The sequence below is a fragment of the Buteo buteo genome, chromosome 3, assembly GCF_964188355.1.
Source record: "Buteo buteo chromosome 3, bButBut1.hap1.1, whole genome shotgun sequence".
In the NCBI taxonomy this organism is placed as follows: domain Eukaryota; kingdom Metazoa; phylum Chordata; class Aves; order Accipitriformes; family Accipitridae; genus Buteo; species Buteo buteo.
Genome location: NC_134173.1, coordinates 64648757 through 64669418, shown reverse-complemented (window position 1 = coordinate 64669418; position 20662 = coordinate 64648757). Strand labels below are relative to the sequence as shown.

Genomic DNA, 20662 nt, shown 5'->3' with positions numbered 1-20662 from the left:
GAGGTAATTTTCTTGGCTTTTGTTGTGTTTGAGACTCAGTTTGTGGAAAGAGGGTTGTGTTTCTGCTCTCTCCTCTTGCTCCTGCTTCCTCTTTCACAGGAGTTTCTGAAACAGTGCAGCTGCCTGCCATGAATTCACCAGTGCATCACATGGAAACTTGGCTTCTTGGCACATGGAAGGGACAGCTCTTTTCTTCTGTCCCTGCCGCTGGGGAATTAAATTCACATTTTGTGTTCCTGCTTAAGTTTAGAGCCAAATTTTTCACTTCAGCTTCCTTCCTCCCCCCTGCCCCTCTCTCCTTTCCTTAATTAAAAGATGCTCAGGTTGAATGCCTATAGCTGCAACTGAAAAAGGATGAAAATCGCACAGATGAAATAATAGCTACACTTTTGAGACCTGGACCTTTATTTAGCATCACATTTGCTGGCATGTCACTGTAATGGAGTTCAAAAGCTGACTGGATTACTTTTTTCAACAGATTTATTGATAAGCTCTAATTTTAAAGGGAACAAAATTTTGTTTGCAGTCAAACATGATTTTTACAGCTTTAGTTGTTCCTCCCATCTAAGTTAATGACAAAGTCATATTTGCTCAGTGTAAACAGGAATAGATAGATTCACCACATCTGTATGTGTTCCGTCTCTCTGTTTCCCAAAGGCTATGAGGACATCCAAACTGAGATGCCGACTGCTAAAACCAGTATCTGTATGACACTGGCTAAAACTGCTTATTTTCAGCACCTTTGAAAATCAAGTCAATTATGGAGTACCCAAGGATGAACACTGATTTTGAGAGTTAGGTGACACAGGTTTTTAGATAATGGACTCCAGGTAGGTGTCTACAAAAAGACCAAAAAAATCAGTCTCAACACCTTTTGCCTTAAATAGTTTCTGGAAACCTGGTAGAATCCCATGCCAGCTCTTCCCTGAGCAGGGAAGAAATTAATTTCAAAAATTACTTGGAATAATATGGGGCAAAGAAATCAAAACAGCAGTGTTGGGTAGGACAGCATTTCTGATAAATCACAAATGATCCTTCTCACAGAGGAATATCCTGTAAAATACCTAAACACAGAAGTCCTTATAATTGAAGTTCACAGATTTTTTAAAAAGAAAAGAGGAACGGCAAGATGTGCACTAAGGTGTTTTAGAGAAAATGTGGCAATAGATGCTTACAGAGCCTGGAGTCCAGTTTTGCACAGGTATCGCTCTTGGTAAAGCTGCTATGAAGTGACTTGAAAATATTGCTGCTGAAATTACGTACCTTATCCTTGGTTTTGACAGATATATGGTTGTTCTTCTCCACTCCTCTGAATACTTCCATTGCTTTCACGTTGAACTTAAAAACTTCAGTCTGCTTTCCCTAATTTAACCTCCTTCACCACAATGCCCTTTTGTAATTTACCCATCTTTTCGTTACTCAGTCATACCCAGCTTCTTCAGCCAAGCTAACACGATGATATGCACCATTTCCTTGAAATCTTCTCTCACAGCATTTTAGTAACTTCCCCAAATAAGTTCACAGTGCTCCTGCCCTTTCAGTTTGTGTTATCGCTGTTTGAGTCATGGGTACAATCAAGTGGCAAGAGCCAGTTAGGCAGCCACAGCTGTGTACATTGGATATATACGTTTAACCAGGGTGCTTAAATGTGAGGTCTTTTCTTGGTTGAGCTCTGTCAGGTTTGGACACTGGCTGGCAGATTTGCCAAGCACATGAGAAGTAAAATCAACAGTGACCTTGAACTGCCAAAAGAATTCAAAAACAGGGAAAATGTTGCAATATTTGCCTGCATAAAGAGGGGAATATGAAATACGAGTGTAAAAGAGGTACTGATTTTTGCATACATTAAGATTATTTGGGAATCCTACATTCACTTTTCCTATCCATGCTGGAAAAAAGCATTGGAAGAGGCTGAGAAGAGATCTAATCTGACACCGCCACTCTCATGAAAGGCTCAAACTCAATTTTATCTCCGCAAGAGAAGGCTAAGAGGTGAATTAGTTTTTGTTTACTCCATATATATATGTACAAGTAGATCAGCTAAAACTGCTTCCCTGCAAGCAGAAATAGCTGTCAAGATCAGTGGCGGGACACTGACAAGCGTGAACCAGAAGCAAGATGTGAGTTTGCAGCACTGGGAGTATCGCTGGAACATTTTAGATAGAGGAATAATAGATTCACTGTCACTTGGTTGAATGTCTTTCTTAAAAACTTCCTTATACCTCAGTCAGCTCACGGCTTCTGTACATAGGAATTGCCGCACAAGGACTTATAGCCTGTCAAGTAGAGGTCAGATGGCTCTGCTGGCCTTACACTAGCTATATGTTTTTATTTCACCTATTCTGTTCTTTTCCCTCGTTTTACTCTTTGCACCGTACTGAGATTGGCAGCAGTCAGATCTCCATCTTCGGTATTTTTGCACCTTCCAATGCTGTGATGCTGGACAAGTAGAGACAATAACCAGTGCTGAGGGTTGATCCCACTTCAAAAAACTCACGTGGGATGCAACTACTGAGTATCCATTTACTTACTGCTTTCTTTTTTCTTTTTTTCTTTTCCATAGTGAAGTACATGAGAGAAGCCACCCCCTATGTGAAGAAAGGCTCTCCTGTTTCAGAAATTGGGTGGGAGACACCTCCCCCCGAATCTCCCCGCTTGGGTTGCGCCTCTGCCGACCCCCTGTCGCAGCTTTCGCTCTCCATCCACAGAGACAAGAAGACAATACCGCTCAAGATGTGCTATGTGACGCGCAACGTGACGGTGTCAGACCCCGAAAACAGGTGAGCGGGGCACTTGCCCGGGGCTGCATTTTTGCCTTCGCGTTGAATTGTTGTTGACCTTTTCAGCATTGGGTTTGGTGAGCAAGAGCTGGTGATGGGCTCTGGCCACACACGGCCACCCGGTGAGGGGCAAGCGATCACCGGTTTGGGAAGGGTGGGTGGTGGTGTCTGAGCTGTGAGGTGCGGGATTCAGCTTTTGGGTTGTGCTGGAGAAACTCTTCAGTGCAGTAATCCAACATTTTTAGTAGAAATACAATCTCAGGGGTTTGTTTTCATCCTGATTAAGTGTCTGCTTTTGAAGGAAAAGACACTGTACACACTAATTGGTTACATCTTCTGGGCTGGCTTAATCCAATTCCACTAAACTGCATTTTCTTTTCTTTTTTAATGAATATTATTTTAAGAATGGCCTTTTTTGTCCATTCAGTTCTGGGCATTAAAGTCAAGAATAGGAGAAAAGTTCCATTTACAAGGCATTAATGGGGAATTTCTATGACTTCTTGGTTTTTTTTCATAGCGTTAAAAATAGGATGAGCTTTTAACAGCCCTTATTTATAACATATGTGGAACAGCTGCACCACACCAGCACGCTCTCTGATCCCTGCTCTAACAGCTGCTAATAAAAAAGGGACCAGTCAAGTCAGTAACACAGACTGCTTCTTCCATCCAAATAATGGCCTTTTTGTTTTTCTGCAGTGTGCTGGCTTGCCCAGAAGCTGGGTATAATGCCTTTGATTCTCAGCACTTACGTATAGGCATAAATAAAAGTTAACATTTTCCTTTGCAGAGAAGGATAAGGAGAAGAGGGGAGAGAAGGGGGTTTGCAGGGGATGGCTTCCCCTGTAATCTCTTGCATTGCAATTCAGAAACTTTATCAGTATCTGTGTAATTTTCCTTCTTTCTTTTTTATATTTTTCTGACTTTCTTTTAAGGGTGTTTTCCCTCCCTATGCTTTGGTTTTTAGTATTGCTCGCACCAAGTGGTTACTACCATAGTCAGTGATAACTGACCACTACAGAAGTGCAACTGTAGAACAGGAATTACCCTAGCAGTCTTTCTCAAGTTTAAATCAAGGTGGTTATTGGTATCAGCCACTTTTTTTTCACATATATCTGTATAGTTTAAGATGTTGAGGTTTGACAGCTGTATCGCTAGCCTGAGAGTTTGTCGTTCTCTCTGCCATGGAGTGTATTTTAAAAATACCCATGCAGGTCGCATTGTTTGAATCAGCACAATGTAATGATGCTTTACACGTTGGCTTTGTTCTTTCAACATTTTTCTCTTTTTTTTGATTGTATGGTAGTTCTCAGCTTCTGTCACTCTCCTGGTCCTCAGTTTTGTTTGAAGGCCAGGAGGACTGGTTCAGAGGGACACACAGTCATTGCTCATGATAGTTCTGCAACGGAGCTGACTTTTTCGAAGCGTCCTACAAGTGTGTGTGTTCTTAGGTGTTACTAGGAAGTAACATGTGGGAGAGTCATATTGCTTATTATCATGGTTTTCATTTTGTGTTGCTGTCATTTCCTGTGGAAAGAGTGACTCTGATTGTTACTGTAGTCCAACACAGTGCAGTGTACAGCTTAAGCTGGATTTTTCCATCCAAGCACACAGTACCTCACAGTCGTGCTAGCTGCAGTGGAATAGTGGCATCCCATTGATTCGCATTTTTACTTATTTCAGGGGTTTTTAACTATTTGGAATACTGGAACTGATATCTCCCAGTAGAAATGCTATTACAATGCAGTGACCCTTTCCCACTGGAATATATCCCAAGATAGTAATCTGATTCCACAAAAATAATTTGATCTTCCTTCACAGCAGAGCCCAAACCATGTCCTTACATGCTTGTGACACTTCCGTTTCATAACCTAGTGACCTGACACACATAGATCTTATAACTGATGGTGTCACTTTGCTGGATGGCTTTAGGAGAGCACTGCTGGCAGGCTGCCAAGGCATATGCTGGCTATAAAGGGGCTCCTTCGGACTATAGCTGAGCTAATTTTCATCTAAGACCAAGCATGGACGTAGAAAGCATGAGTTTTCCAGTGCAGATACTTCTCCAGTGCAGGCTGGAGATCATGTCATAGCAGGGTTGTGGGACCAGGCTGAACTGGATTTATGTTCAGCATGAGAAGATACCTATGTTAAAGGGCCCAGAAGGAAATACCTGCTTGTTGGCACTGAGTCACCTCCAGTTCTTAGAAAGCTGGGGTGAAATGTGGTTTTAATGGGAACGGAGGAAGTTACACATATGGTTTTCCCACTAGAGCTGGTAGCCCTGCATAAGATTTCTGCTTCTCCTTGAAGACTGGTCCCAGTTAAGAGATACCTCACTCTGTGTCTACTCTTGAATGGTTTGGTGAGCCTGTTATTTCAGAGCAGGAGTGAAGTTTGGTGCTTTTAGAGCCAGCAGTTCTCAGATGTCTCTTTTACCTAACCTGCCTGTGGGTTCACTCTGAAGGAGGTAGGGAATTGTCTTGTCTGTCACCTGATTAAAAAAGCTGTGAGATACCAAGGAGAAGATCCTTAATACAAACCAATGCTAAATGTAGTGTGTTGGAAAGTATTTTTAATAGTACAAACACAGCAACAGGAGAAAAGATGCAGAGCATCTTAGAGGCATCTATGTCATTCTCCTCTAGACACAGGGGCCATTGTTACATTTTAGGCTGGAAGAAACTAGGTTAAAATAATTACTAAAATCTGTTGTTTGCCTGCATTTTTACCGATAAGAGTCCTTCTTGGTGGCAGCACTAAAAGGTTAATGTCAGGCCTCACGAGGGAGCATCCCCTCCCAATGAAGGAACATGTCCAAATGGTCACAGCTAATAATACCAATAAGCAGTAAATCTTACTGCAGTATAAAAAGCTTTTCATCAATTTCTGGTGATGATATTAAGGAATAGGAAGAAAAAAAAAAAGAAATAAATAGGTCTCTGAGGTGAAATTTGTTCTGTTGGTGCTTTTAAAGTCTTGGAACATAATACAAAGGTACTTCTGTACATAGCACAGGAGACACGACTTCCCTGGAGGAATAAGGCTGTGGTGCATGGACTGAAAAGGTTTTTCTCGTCTGCTTTTGAAATCACCCTAGAATCCTGCTTGCACTTCATTCAGCCAAACCCAGAAGGTGTGGGCCTGATCCTGCCAGCACTTAGTGTGCAGAGATCACGTTTTTCCAGTGGCAGGAGTCCAGAGCAGTGTGATCCTTTACATGGAACTTCAGCAGGGATCCAATCTTAAGAATTGAGTTACTCATTGGCAGGATTTGGCCCTCTAATGGGAAAAGTTTGCTTTGGTTTTGAAGCTAGGAAAAATGAGCCACGACACGTTCCCAGCAGCATGGTGCCAGCTGACAGCTGCTCAGAGTGGCAGTGCCGCAGCGAGTATAGGTATAGTTCATAGACTTCACACCAAGGACACGCGGAGAAACAGATAAGGAATTTTCCTTATCTGTTGTCCATTTCGGGGTTGGACTGAGAATTACAATCAGAAGGTAAAATTGAGCAGGTACATTTTAAAGGTGCCAGAGGAACTGGCTGGTATCCATTCATTCTGGGCTCTGAGCACTGAGCTGCATCTGGGAATTACCTGAGCTTCCCAGGACAACAGGGAGGTGCAACACAGACTGAGACCTGTTTACTCCAAAGGCAGCTATAGATGTAAGCTGCTTCATTACTTTGATTAATTTTTTTTTATTTATTTATTTATTTATTTATTTTTCATTGGGAAGTACCGATTCACTGAAAGAAGTATTTGCAAGATTTATTGCAAAGCTGTCACTCCCCAAACTGGTTCCTTTTTCATGTATTCTTTTAAAAAAAAATTTCTTACATTATTTAATAACATGTCAGTAATGCACAGTAACAGGGTCAGTGAGATTTAACATCTGTGTGATGCTGAAATGGCATTTCAAAATCTTAAATATAAAACAATTCTAGTGAATTTGGATGTATTTACTTCTGTTACAATAAGGCATGAAAACAAAAGTTGAAACTTCTTTAAAACAAAACCTGAGTTTCAACCAGATTTAATATGACATAGTAAAAACCAGTCCTTGCACCAAAAAACTCGAGACATGAATGCTGATAACAAATGTAAGAAGTTAGCAGAAGATGAAGATGAAATAGAGAGACAAACATATTTAAGTAGAAGTCAGGGACCTATGACGCTAGTATAGGACAGACTGCCCAAAAATGGACTTCCTGAATGTTTTTCTGATGCAGTTTTAGCTGTGAGGCTGATTGATTATTTATACAGGTGATGTCTGGAGTACTAGTAGAAACTCCATGCCTTTTCAGTAAAAGTCTATGACAGTTGACTGTGTGTAGTTTGAGACCTTCCAGCACTCCCAGTTTCGCTGCTGATCCAAAGCACAACTATTTTTCTTTAAAAGGACTACAAGACTTGGTGTGTTCAGACTGGACATGAGGAAGCATTTCTGTACCAAGTGGGTGGTCGAACACTGGAACAGGCTTCCTAGAGAGGTGGTCGATGCCCCAAGCCTGTCCGTGTTTGAGAGGTGTTTGGACAATGCCCTTAATAACATGCTTTAACTTGGTCAGCCCTGAGCTGGTCAGGCAGTTGGACCAGATGATCACTGTAGGTCCTTCCCAGCTGAACTATTCTAGTCTAGCCTAGCCTACTCTAGTCTAGTCTATTGAGGAATGAAGGACATTTAGCTCCTGCACCTCTTCAAGCTCATGCTGGTGTAATTTAAGGGTGGCAGAGGGGGCAGGGAGGCAAGTATTAGGCAGTAGAGAAGAGTCTGGATGTCTTGTTGATGAAAGTGTGGGCTGGCTCATGCCTCCACCCTGCCTGTTTCCTGCCTGGTAAACAGGACCCTACTTTGATGTTGCCAGGCACGAGCAGCCACTGGTATACAAAGCAAAGGCTGGATTCTCCTCAAAGAGCAGCATGGTTTAGATGTTCAGCTTTGCAGCCTGGGTTTTTTCCCCACTGACGAGGGAGTGGATCCCCTGAGTCACATACCTGGTGTGGGGCTCGCAGAGGGCAGGGCACTGCTGTGGACAGTGACCACGGTACTGAGAATGAGTTATGGCTGCTCTTGCAGAGCATAGGTCCCATCTGTCTTGGGTTTTACCTCTTAAGAGGTAGTTTGATAATGCTTCTACTGGTAGAAGCACAGATGGGGTGAGGTGCTGGGCGAAGACTGAGCCCTGGACCCAGCACTAAGGAGGTGATGGACCGTTTCCATCACTGTACTGGCACCGCTGCAGCATGCTGGAGCAGTGTCAGCCCTGGGTGGACACCAGCAGTTCTGTGGGGCTTCCTGGGGAGGTGGAAATCTTTCCTTCCTAATGGACAGTACAGATTTAGCAGGACTGGCCTTTGGTTTAGGAAACTTGGGTTTTTTTCTGTTACTGTGTGTTGTAGGTGGGCAAAAGAAAGAGAAAGGACTTTCATATGTGTGGGGGGTAGAGCAAAGGTAAAGATACTATAATAGGTGCATTACCAGTATAAAAAAATCCCCCTCCACACCTCCCCATGGAATTTGTGCCTTGCTCCTTGTGCTGTTATTGAGCTGCTCTCTGGCTGTAGACAAAATCTCTGTGAAATGGAGAGACCGTACTTAATTCACAGTGTTGTTGTGAGCTACAGCTTGAGATCCTTGGATGAAAGGCATATAGCACTTCATTATCATTATCGGTACAGACATGTTTTACTATTTGAATATCAATAAGTTCTTTGAAGAAGTCATTGAGCCTGCTAGAGTCAAAGTCCTGATTTATATCAAGAATTTTTGTTACTCTTTTTTTTTCCTGGTGGGCTGTGTTTATTATCTGTTTAGATTACTGTTAACTAGGGAAGAAATCAACAATCCAACATTAAAGTAAAGCAACTTGAAAGAATGCAATTCAAATCCAGAAAAGAACAAAAATTACAATAATCAGGGTGAAACTCTAGTTAACTCTCCCCTCATCCTCAAACCACCCTGTTGTGCTATGCTGTTGCAGTGTGCACAGGCTGTTACAGAAGTATGATCTACCACTGTGAAGCCCTTTACATCCTTGCCCACAAAGGGTCGTGAATTTAAGATCAAGGTGAACATCGGTTTTTAACCTTAGCTCCCAACTATTTTACTGCTATGGATCCAAATCCTCCTTTTGTGTAAAGTTGCATGTTTCTTGTGGTATTCTTGTTTGTTTATAGTAGTGTAACTGCTAATCTGCCCCCAAAATCTGCTCTTTACTGGAAGGGATGAACAAGTGGGCGGCACTTGAGATTTATCTACTCTTCTCTCTTTTCAAGCTGAGAAAAGTTAGGTGATATAGCTAAAAAGGCATTTGCAGCTTCTCCTTCAATACCCTGAGGGCAGGAGAGGGAAGAAGTTGGGCTGTGGGGAGAGGAGTGGACTGGTGGGATGGATGAATGGCTGGGTGATGGGGAAGGCCTCCTCCTCCTCCTCCTTGATACATTAACATGTCCTCTCTAAGAGTTGCATGGCTGTGGGACCCTCCTTGGTAGCTGGGGTCAATGCATTCAGGGCTAGGGTTGTCAGATGAGAGACCCGTAAGACTGCATTTCTTCTGTTATAACAGAATTTTGGGGCAAACCATTAACTGCTAGAATTAATAACTGGTTCAGACTGGGCTGTCTGACAATCCTCTATCATCTACATCATCTGCTTTTTGGGCAGCTCTGCAATTGCTGGTACATTTTGGAAGCTGCAGTCATCTGTCTTGATAAGGGGCAGTTTTCCAGCCCTGTAGGAGCTGGAGTTCTGAAACCTCTAGACAGAAAGGATGAACTTTTTATTTTGTTTTTTCATTATTAGGAATAGTTATTTTCCATTACTTATGAAAATTCCCACCAGCCAAACAGGTCATCAGTTTTGCTCTGGGTTGTATGAACTTATGTCTTAGCCTCAGTTTCTTCTCAGCCTTCTTGGAAGGCCACTGAGATCAGACACCTCTGTAGGACTGTCCCTTCTGTAGAGAGGTGCATTTTGGTCTCTTTTGAGTCAAATCACCAGATAAGCTTTTTGGAAGAAGAAAAAAAACTCTGCCGAACAACCCAAAGGCCATTTTCTGCAGAGCAACCTCAAGGGTATTCATTTATACAAAAACTTCAACAAACTAGGTTGAACTTTGGGTGTTCATTTACTTTTATTTACTTCAGGTTTAATTTTTGTTCTGTTAGATCATGTTAAAATAGCTTTCTAATTTCCTAAGGACCTGCTGTAGTTTCTGGGCAGCAGTTTGAGAAGTGAATTGCTGGGGGAATGTGCCAGGATTTGGGGAAACAGTGGAAACCCGTGAGTTTTCCTGCAGGGTGTTTGAGATACCAGTGTAGAACTGGATAGTTATGGCACGTTGTGACGGACCTTCAATCCATGCAGGTCTTGGTGAATCTAGGATTACTCATGTTTCATTTTCTTGAAAAACAAGTCACATCTTTTCCCTGACATAATGACATGGGGCTTTCTCCCCTCCTCACCCTTCTGGGCCCAACAGGCAAGCTCCTGGTGTCCTTCCCATCTCCAGCACAAATCAAATAGGAATGGGCAGAGCTCCTGCATAGGTTACTCAAAAAAAGTGTCCATTCATGCATGCAGATATGTGAGTGTAAATAAAACTTTGTGTATGTGTGTGTGTCTATGTGTGAATGGGACCGAATGTGATCTGACAGGAATAAAATATGTCATAGTGAGTGGGTGGTGAGGAAGGATGTGTGTGGTGTGGAGGTGGTAGTAACCGAGGCTGGCAGAACGCTTTCAGCTGGATTTTTGATTAAAAAACTTTTAACCAAAGTTTTCTTTTCTGTGAAAATATTTAAATACTGAGTTAATGGAGAAAAAGAAGGTATGCTCGTGGGTTTTTGTGTTGTGTTTTGGGGTTTTTTTTCAGCCACTGCTTCAGTTAGGGGAGTTTTGAAAAAGTCAAAGAATATTGATTTTTCCAACCAGCTTCAGCTGTAGAGGATTGAGCTGAGGAATAGAAATAAGGGCAAAGGAACTGGAAATTAATCAGGGGAGGGGGAACAAGAAGAAGAAACTGCCTTGAGAAATGCATGGAGGGAAGGGAGGAGAACAAATTAAGAAAAGGTGATGGAGAAAGAAGCCAACCAACAAAGCAAAGTGATGAACCAAGAGAGTGAAAACTGCAGGAGAGTTTACTTAGTGAACATTTTTGCAAAAAAGAGAAAGATCAAAGCACTGAAGAGATGGAGAGAGAGAAATGCTCCAAGAAATGTGTCGCAGATTAAAGGGAATGGAAGAATTGTGTTAGTGCTACAGGGCAGGACAGAGGAGGGCAAACAGTTAATCATGTTTTATGTGTGTCTGTATGTAAAGGTATGTAAGTGCTGACATCCCAAGCTGCCCCTAAATAATGTTTGACAGCAATTTTAACACCCCTGAGATCTGCCAAACAAAGAAAGTTGATATGCAAGGGTTTCAGTTTCCTGCCATGCTCCTCGTCCCTGCAGTCTTCGTGTTATGGCGTGGAGCCAGTGACAACCTCAAGACCCTTTTTCCTGCCTGGCTGTTGTCCTGTGCTCAGTGCTGGGCTTTCCCTCGCTTATCAGCGGGTCTGCAAATTGGATTTCAGTCTTACAGCTCTGATCTGGCCTGACCTGCCGTTAATCAACGAGCAGGATTTTCAGCTGGTGTTTTTGAAGCTGCTCCCTCCTGCAGCTTGTGTAGTCACTTGTATAGCAGCAAATTGCAAATTACAGCCACAGCGTGAGCCTTGGGTGGTGGGCTGACGTTGTAGGTGCCGCAGCTCAGTGTTGGTAGGTGCTGAGGCTGCGCTTTAGTGCTTAAGTTGTACGCAGAGACATGGCTATTTTAATACCCTGTGGTCACTTCTAGCTTTCACATGCGTTTCTGCTGATGGAAATTCCTGTTTTCCTGTAGTAGGAATCAGGGGGGGTTATGCTGAAGTTGTTACTTCTCATCACTTGCAGCTTTTCCGTCAATCTCTCAGTCTATTCAGTGGGAAGATGAGTTTACTGCCGGTAGTGGAAGTGCTGGGAGGTGACCCATGCCTGCTGTCCCTGAAGAAGACGGCAGTATCTCGGGGAGGTTGGCTCCCAGGTGGTGCTCTCTCCCCAGCACTCAGAGGCCAATAATTGATCCAGAAGGAGTTTGTGGTTTTGCTGTTGTGGTTGTTGAACAGTCCAGCTTCTGTTTTGCTTTGCTTGGCAACTAGGTAGTGATCCCTGGGATTTCTTGATCATGGAAGCCAAAAAGTAGGTGTATAAAATAATGAGACATTGAGAAACATCCTGCTAGATGAGGTGGACCTGCTGCTTTTCTCTTCCAGCAATACTTTCTCCCGTGACAATTCATCTGCAGGACGGAGCTGATCTATCAGCAGCCCTGCTCATTTGTCCCATTTCCCTGTTAGTTTTCATCCATGCTCGTGGATCACGTCCCCTTCTTTGCCCTGGCTCCTACTACAGCACTGCCTACCAGCAACAGCATCAGTGGTCTTCCTTCTCAGAAGACATCTAATTCTTCTCCAAGCCCATGATGTCTTATTTCTGCAGCAGCATGAGACTCTCCACCCTCGTCTCATCTGAAGGGGTCATTTACCACTATTACCAACTACAGTCAGGTGCTCTTTGCTTAGCCTAGACGCAGCTCCAGCTGCAGAAGGTTGGCTTTGATGCAAAAGGTGCTTTGAGGTTGGCTGTGGCTTTGCAAGAGGTGCAGCTTTTGTGGCTGAAAGAATTTTTTTTGCCTAGCATTAATACGCTTTCCTTCTTGCTGTGAAAGAGTTGCTTCAGGGAGCTGTGGTCAATGTATTGACCACACCAATCACAACATCTTCTGGTCTTAAAGTTTCAGACAGCATCTTTTAAAGATTAAATCAAATTCCTTCCGTGCCTCTGAAATAATTCTTCTTTTTTTTTAATTCATTTTTTTCTATTTTTTTTTTTTCCCGAGTAGCTGACCCCACTGGTCCTTGAAACAGCACTTTTGCCATTATTTGGTGCTGAATCCACTGTGAAGAAGGCTGGACTGTGTATTCCTGCGTTACCAATATTCAGCACTGTTACAACCACTATATAGAAGAAAAATTCAAGAAAGAAACAGATACGAGGTCTTTTGGGCAATGCAGAAAAAGAGTTCTGCTCCTTAAAAAACTATTTTTAAAAACTGCTAAATGACTTTTGTAGTTGTTCTTAGTAAAGAAGGCAGTGTGTGATGTGCTTTGCAGATCGGTCAGCATCGGCACACAGCAGTGTGAGCAAGTCTGTTACAGAACCAAATCCTTTCATTACTTGCATGCAGCGCAACTCTGCTGATATCCCTTTTATTAAAGCCCAGCTGGCAGCAAATAGAAATGAAATCAACTGTGACAGCTCATTAGTGATATATACACCCTCTGTTTGGACATCAGTCTAGTCCAGCTCCCAAAGAAACGACTATCTACATCGTTTTTTACCAGTGTAAGTTGAAAGTCAGCAACTAACTGTTAATGCAGCGGATACCCTTGTGACAGCGAGGGGACCAAGAGAATTTCACATAGAAAAAACTCCACTTGATTACCAAATAGCACTTGCTTGGTAAAATTGCTTTCACCTCCATTTAGGTGCGTCAAATGAAGATGCTTCTTCAGTGTATGCTGGGGAATTTGTTGCAAGTCTAACAGTCTATTTATGGAATATTTTCCTTGCAGACTAAACCGAATGTTTCCATGGCTTAATTTTGACATGTTTTATTCCTGGTTCATCTCCTGTTGCTGCATGTAGAATTGAAAAAGAAACTTAACAGAGTTTTTTACTTATTTTATAACAGAACCTACAACTATTTAAATATAATATCTCATTGTGTTCCTCTAAATCTCCCCTTATGCTGGAAAGGCTCCAGTGTTTGTACACTCGGAAATCAACTAAATTACTTACTGTTTCATGTGCAGACAATGATGGAGGAGGTAGAGTGAGCAGTTTGGCCCTTGATCCCTTTTTAAGTTTACAGACTCAGTGGCAGAGTGTTTTGTTCCTGGCTATGCCGGTGCAAAATCAAAGTAGCGTGATGGACTCGAATAACTCTGGCTCCAGCTTATCATTAACTTCAAGGGATTTACTCCACACTTTAATCAGTCACTGAATGCATAATCTGACCCAGGAAGAGGCATAAAGTGTAAATCAGTGCCTGATTTGGTCCTGAGCCAATGCTGGTGGGAGAAGTGCTTTCAATAGATTTGATAAAAGGTATTTCTTAGATAATGAACACTCCTACAGAAAGAGGCCTTATCAAATGTGGAATGAGTATGGTCTAGCAAACATTTGCTTTCCACTTCTTCTGATCCTCTGTAAAGTAAAAACTCTGGATGATGAAGCAAGGGAGGGAGTTTTCACCTCTTACATGCAGGGTTATGGCATTTGGAGGCACCGGGTTTTGTGGCACCCCCATGTTCTGCGGATAGAGAAGGGGATGCTGAAAACACTCCTCGGCTCAGTGGGACTCTTTGAGAAGGAGAGAGAAAATTACTCTTTTATTATAAGGTTTGCCAAATGATCTCTGAGAAAATGTGATATCATTCATATGCATTGCCAAGCTGGAGAGATGCCGCGCATCTTGGCAGCCATCTAGAGCTAACATATAATCCCTTTGGGTTGGTATAGGCTTTATCAGAAACAGCTCCATATGCAGTATTTACATAACTGTGGTGGAGTGTGAGAATAAACACAGCTGTGGCATTGCCCTAAATAATTCAATTCAGTGGGGAATTAAGGGAACTTTATCACTGAACTGCAGATAACAGAAGTCAGTAAGCGGTGGTCAGTTTAGCCAAGGAAAAAATCAAAGCTACAATGGCTGGACTGCTGGAAACATTAAAGTGCTTTAGTGTTGGAGTTTACTAAGGTCACTGGTATTTTTTTGCTTTTCAAAAAATATGGAAATGCAATCAGTCAGCTGTTACACAAAAAGCATCATCCAAATGGACTGGTGAATCAAAGCAGTGTAGACTGAAAGGCAGAAAAGGGAAGTGTTTATAGGGACGCAGCGCTTTCAGCATCTGATTGCAGTCAGAGCCCATGGGTTTCCAGGAAGATTTTAAGTTTCTTTTAGTATCTCCATCCCAATTGACTGCAGAGACAGGAGTCCTGGATCTTTAGTGGAAATCTGCAAGCCTGGTTTCCTAAGGATAGTTTAGTGCACCGATCTTATAGAAATAGCCAGTAGCAGAGTTCAGGCAGTTGAGGATTTAGACTTTTGTCCTTAAGGTATGAATAAAAAAGATTCCCTACCTAGCAGCTTGCACAGGAACAATGCTTGCAGATGTATTGCTTGGGCTGGACCAGTGCTGTGGATAAAAGGACTGAGTTTCAGGGCTCTTAAAGCAGCATTCATTCCTGTTTTGAACTCACTTTTGAGAAGTGTAGCATGTATTGTCCAATCTTCCTGTCACTCAGCTCAGGGCATGAGGTAGACTTTATGCAGTTTACTTTATGCAGTAAGTGCATCACCATCAAATTTTGATGACTGACAAGCAGTCCCCGAAATAGCCCCATAAGAAGTCACTGAGGGATGACATTTTGCAAGCATGGCTCAGTATGTGTGTGTGCATATGTATACTAGAATATATACATTGATGGGCTGGTTTTGGCTGGGATAGAGTTAATTTTCTCCACAGTAGCTTGTATGGGATTGTGTTTTGGATTTGTTCTGGAAACAGTGTTGATAACACAGGGATGTTTTAGTTATTGTTGAGCAGTGCTTACTCAGAGCCAAGGCCTTTTCTGCTTCTCACCCCACCCCACCAGCGAGCAGGCTGGGGGTGCACAAGGAGTTGGGAGGGGACACAGCTGGGACAGCTGACCCCAACTGACCAAAGGGGTATTCCAGACCATAGGGCGTCATGCTCAGCATATAAGGCTGGGGGAAGAAGGAGAAAGGGGGGACATGCGGAGCAATGGCGTTTGTCTTCCCAAGTAACCGATACACGTGATGGAGCCCTGCTTTCCTGGAGATGGCTGAACACCTGCCGGCCGATGGGAAGTGGTGAATGAATTCCTTGGTTTGCTTTGCTTGCGTGCACGGCTTTTGCTTTGCCTATTAAACTGTCTTTATCTCAGCCCATGAGCTTTCTCACTTTTACTCTTCCTATTCTCTCCCCCATCCCACCCGGGGGGAGTGAGCAAGCAGCTGTGTGGTGTTTAATTGCTGGCTGGGGTTTAACCACAACAACTGATATCACAGTAGAATGTGTATATATTAGAATATACATAGTTTAGAACCCCTTAAACAGAATTGTTAAGAGCTGTCTAAATGTTCATTATTTTAGAGGACAGAACTCTTGTACAAATACTTAAATAGCCACCATCAAAGGAAGTACACTTTGATAAAGGCCCAAGTACCAAAACACATGTTTGTGTGTTAATCCATTTGCTTTAAGTAAGAATTTAAGCATTTTCCAAATTGGAGGGAAGCGCATTGCCATTTGGAAGCTCTTTCAGCTCTGGATAATTTATTTTTAAACCAAAGCCTGCTACAACTCTAACTTAAAAAGAAATTACACAAGTTTGCTGCTGTTCCTTTGCATCTGAAAAAGCAGCACATGCTTCTGAGTCTTTATAGTCCTTGTTCAGCACTTTTTTTACTGCACGATATGCAGCGACTTTGGAGGTGGGAGTTCCCTTGTAGAAACCACAGGCTTTGTAAAGAACATTGTTTCACACAATCCATACAGTGAATTAACATTTTTCAAAACCAGCACAATACTGCTGTGCTGTCCAAATAATTTTTGTCTTTAAAAGAAGTATGAAAATAGGAGGTGGAGTGCAGAAAATCCTGAGTGCTGCTCCTGGCTTGTTCCCTGCCTTGTCTGGGTTATGCACCTTTCCACTTTTTTGGTGGTGAAATGGGGATGCTGTCACTGACCTCATTTGTAAAATGCTGTGAGATCTCCTGCCAAAAAGTGCTCTGTAAGTAATAAGCAACATTTCCCTGATTACCACAACGTACTTTGAAAAGCCAAGTCTGTATAGTTTGTTTCCATTGGTAGCTGCCTACAAGAAGAAGTTCAAACTCAAGTTCATACGGCAGTGGGAGGGCAGTGTTTCTGATAGAAAGACAGACCAGGGTGTGGTAGCTGTGTATGGTTGTAATGATCATCTGACACAAATGGCTAAATCATGACTGTCAGGGAGACGGCTTTTTCTCGCAGTTCAGAAAAAATGAGAGTGTGTTTGGGAACATGCCTATCTACAAACATAGTTTTCTTATTCACCAGACCTGCATCATCTGACAAGGAATTTTCCTTTTCGTACCTGAAGTTGAATCCTCGGTGCATCCTGGAGTGGCTAAATAAGAGCCTTTAATTTCAGACAGTGCTGGGCTCCAGCAGCTTTACTGAGGACACATGCGTTATTGTGTTTGCTCAGCGCTTTCTGAAAAATCGACCCACTTTTTAAGCTATCCAAACAGTGATTTAGGACCCTGCACAGTTCATCTGCTGAGTTTGGAAAATCATGACCTTTTCTATCTTTAGAGCAGTGTCTACATGGAGACCTCCCCTTCCCAAAATGGACAAACACAAGACCCGCAGTCCTTGCTCTCCAAGCCCCAGAGAGCTGTGCAGATCAAGTCACCCTCTGTTCTGGGTTCTGCTCTGGTTTAACCAGTTAATTAAAACCTCTTAATTGTTAGTTAAGCTCCAAATTGCAGGATTTTCTAATTGCATAACAAATATTTGCATCACAGTACTGTTTTGAACCTCAACCTGAATAAATTCCACTGAATTGATTACCCTTCTGCTACAGAAAGGAGTCGTTGTGTGTCCCAGAGATCGGGCAGCAATAGACAGGACAGAAGTATGTGCTTAGGCTCAGATCCCAGGTCAAATTTGTGTTGGTAATGTTCAGGGGCAGTCACTGTACATGTATAATGAAAAAGCACAAATGTGATACGGAGTTGAGTGATGGGCAATGACCAGGGCTTGGTTTTATAATTGCTACATTAAGACTATTACTTTGTGGGTTATTTAATAAATGTTCAAGTAAAAGTGGCCCACAAAGCTATAAAGAGCACACAAAGCACCACTAATAACTAATAACTTCACTGAGAACAGAGCTGAAATAGCTGCAGCTGCCTCTCAAAGCATTTTTGTTGTTGTTGTTGTTAGCAAAGGTGCTGGCACAGGTCCTATAACCATGATGGACAGGATTAATTTTCCTGAAAACTGTGTTCATTTGTGCTTTTTGAACCACAGTGGTAGAGTGGAAGCCCACAGGATGGTCTAGTAAGCGTGTTTTTTTGGGGAAAAAAAAAAGTCTCCACAGGAGTTTGGAAAACTGTAAAAGATGCCTGCCAGCAGCAATCATATGGTTGCGGTTAGCGCTTTCTTGCTGCCACTGTTAGCAGGCTCTAAATGGAGCATTGAGGGGGTTGGTAACTCCTGGAGAAGGCCAGTTGCGGTGGGCTTCTGGCTGATGCTTAGTGGTGTCACAGAAACCACAGCACAGTCCTGAGAAAACTCCTCCATTTGGGGTGAAGGTGGTTTGCATTTAGCTCTGTATGTGTAAAATAAACACATTGAGAACCTCCGGGTGTGCCGTGATACCGAGCTAAAGAAGGCAGCAGCTTATCCCTGGCTTCTCCGCAGTCATCTCCCGTGCAGTTCTGGATGGTTGCTGTGTCGGTGAATGTTAATGCGTGAATGCTCCTCTTGTCTTCATATTTGAAACTCCTATTGACGTGCTAGATGTGGGGTTGCATCAACACTGGGAAATCCCCTTCTCAAGGATTATACTGAAATGCCAGTTTTGGCCTAGTTTCAGTTAAGATGATCCTACTCTATTCAGGTGTTGTAAAGGTAAGTTTTTAATGCTAGGTCTTGACATTCTTCTTTTTAACTGATTGTAACACTAAGCAAGGTAATAAATTTTGCCGCCTAATGGTATATGAGTGAACATAACGTTTTCCCCACCCGTTTTTCTAGACTTATTGAAGTTCATTCGCCTGATGCCAAGCACACCGTGGTGCTCAGGAGTAAGGATTCGGCTACAGCCCAAGCCTGGTTCAATGCCATCCACTCCAGTGTCAATGAGCTCATCCCCAGGGTGATTGCAGAGGTCAGAGACCAGCTGGGTAAAACAGGGATTGCTGGAAGTCGAGAGATTAGACATCTAGGCTGGCTTGCAGAAAAGGTAATGAAAACTTTCTTATTTTCATTTCTGTGCTCTCTCTTTCTTGCTTGCTCTTTGTTCCTGAATTCAGCCTTGTCTGGAAGTGGAGAGGCTAAATGAGATTCTGGGTTTTGATTTAGCTTTCCATGAAGACCTTTCTTTTCTTAACGTGCCAATTTTTGTGCTTTTAAAAAAAAACCAAAAAACTAGAAGGTCCCCTGTGTCTTCGCTTCTGTATGCCAATTAGCAAAGACTTTCCTGAGAGATGAAAAGTCTCATGATCTGTCAAGTTCAGGCATGAGACATGAGTCACAAAAACTGACACCAGCTTCAAGCTCCCCTGCCGTTATGTCTCCTGTTCACGTATATGAGATGTCACCTTCCTACTCCCAGCCTGGGAAGTAACCAGTTACTTGGTCCATGGTCCACCCTTCTGCTGTGCCTGGCCACAGGAGCTGGACATGGTCACGAGGTAGTGTCCCTACTGCGCCTGGGAGCTTGTTCTTTAACTGTAACGCTGCATTTGAGCTGATCTTTGTAGAAGGCCGAGCTTGCAATTGCAACTCTTACCCCGTGTCTTGCGCAGTTTGAGTCTCAAAATATTTTATGCCACAGGGAAAAGCTGGTGTTCAGTTCGAAAGTAGTTTGGGATCTGTTGACCTATGGAAAGCCAACCCATGAATGCACAGGGATGGTATCAGTATGAGATGATCTGGTTTCAAATCAGTAGCCTCAGAATTTGTTTTAGGCACCGTACCAACTGATAAGCGTGGATTTGCTATGGTAACAGCATGAGGATTGTGCCTAGACATACCTCCCATCCAGATATTGCCTGGGAGGCCATTCAGAGCATCTCTGCCTCTCCAGCTGAGGTGTGTGGAAAAACGGCCACTATGTACACACTGCCCTTTCAACCTCTGCATCCAGCACGGGGGTGGAAAGCTGACTGCCATTGCCCTGAAAAAAATACTGTACGTTTTAGCTCTATTTGGGATTTTGTAGATGAAAATATGGGAGCCACAGGTGCCATATTTCTAGCTAGCATGCTTTAAGAAGGCACACCATTCATTTTTAGCAAAATGTGGGTCAGTCCACACCACTTGTAGTGAGGCAGAGATTGCAAAACCTTCTAGGCAGATTTTGTATGTTTTCCTGCCCCTCCCTCCAAGCTTGCAGAGTGGGGAGGACAGCACAACTCCGTGGCTTAGTGCTGTAGAAAATGTGGAAATTTGGGGAAATAATTTGGGGTTAAAACACCAAAGCATTTGCAAGTCAATTTTAACAGTATTAAATTGTACAGCTGTGGGGTCTTTAATATTGGTTTTGCTTTTGTATCCGTTTCTATAAACTTACAAAACATGGTATATAAGAGGCTTTTTCTGTTGCAAAATACTGTCCTCTGAAAGGGTAACTGCTCTGTAGCAGAACATACAGACCTTATATGTAAAACGTTCACAGGTCATTTTAAGCAGACATATGGCATGCTTCTGGTTTATTAATTTCCTCTCCTTACAGTTAATATACAATATCCTGTTCACAGACTTCTTTCTCCTCTTTTTTTTTTGCCTTATGGTCTAGGATCTTATTTCACGTTACTCATTATGGACCAGTTCAAGGTCCTGCTGAATTTAGTGGTGAAACTTGTGTTGCCATTAATAGGGTCAGGCTGTGGCTCTGTGCACGTTCCAGTGGCTGCCATCAAGAATTAGCCTTGAGAGATTTGCAGTGACATTGTTACCCAAAAGTCAACATGTTTTTTTCATTAAACTAAC

At 42.7% G+C, this 20662-nt stretch overlaps 1 protein-coding gene across 1 annotated transcript in view; it reads left to right on the top strand.

Moving 5' to 3' along the window:
* Window positions 1-20662, top strand: part of SNTB1 (syntrophin beta 1) — a 117972-nt gene that overhangs the window by 57069 nt on the left and 40241 nt on the right. The window contains exons 2-3 of the mRNA XM_075023882.1: window positions 2564-2780; window positions 18704-18911. Of these exons, the coding sequence (XP_074879983.1) occupies window positions 2564-2780; window positions 18704-18911 (425 nt within the window). The remainder of the gene's footprint in view (window positions 1-2563; window positions 2781-18703; window positions 18912-20662) is intronic.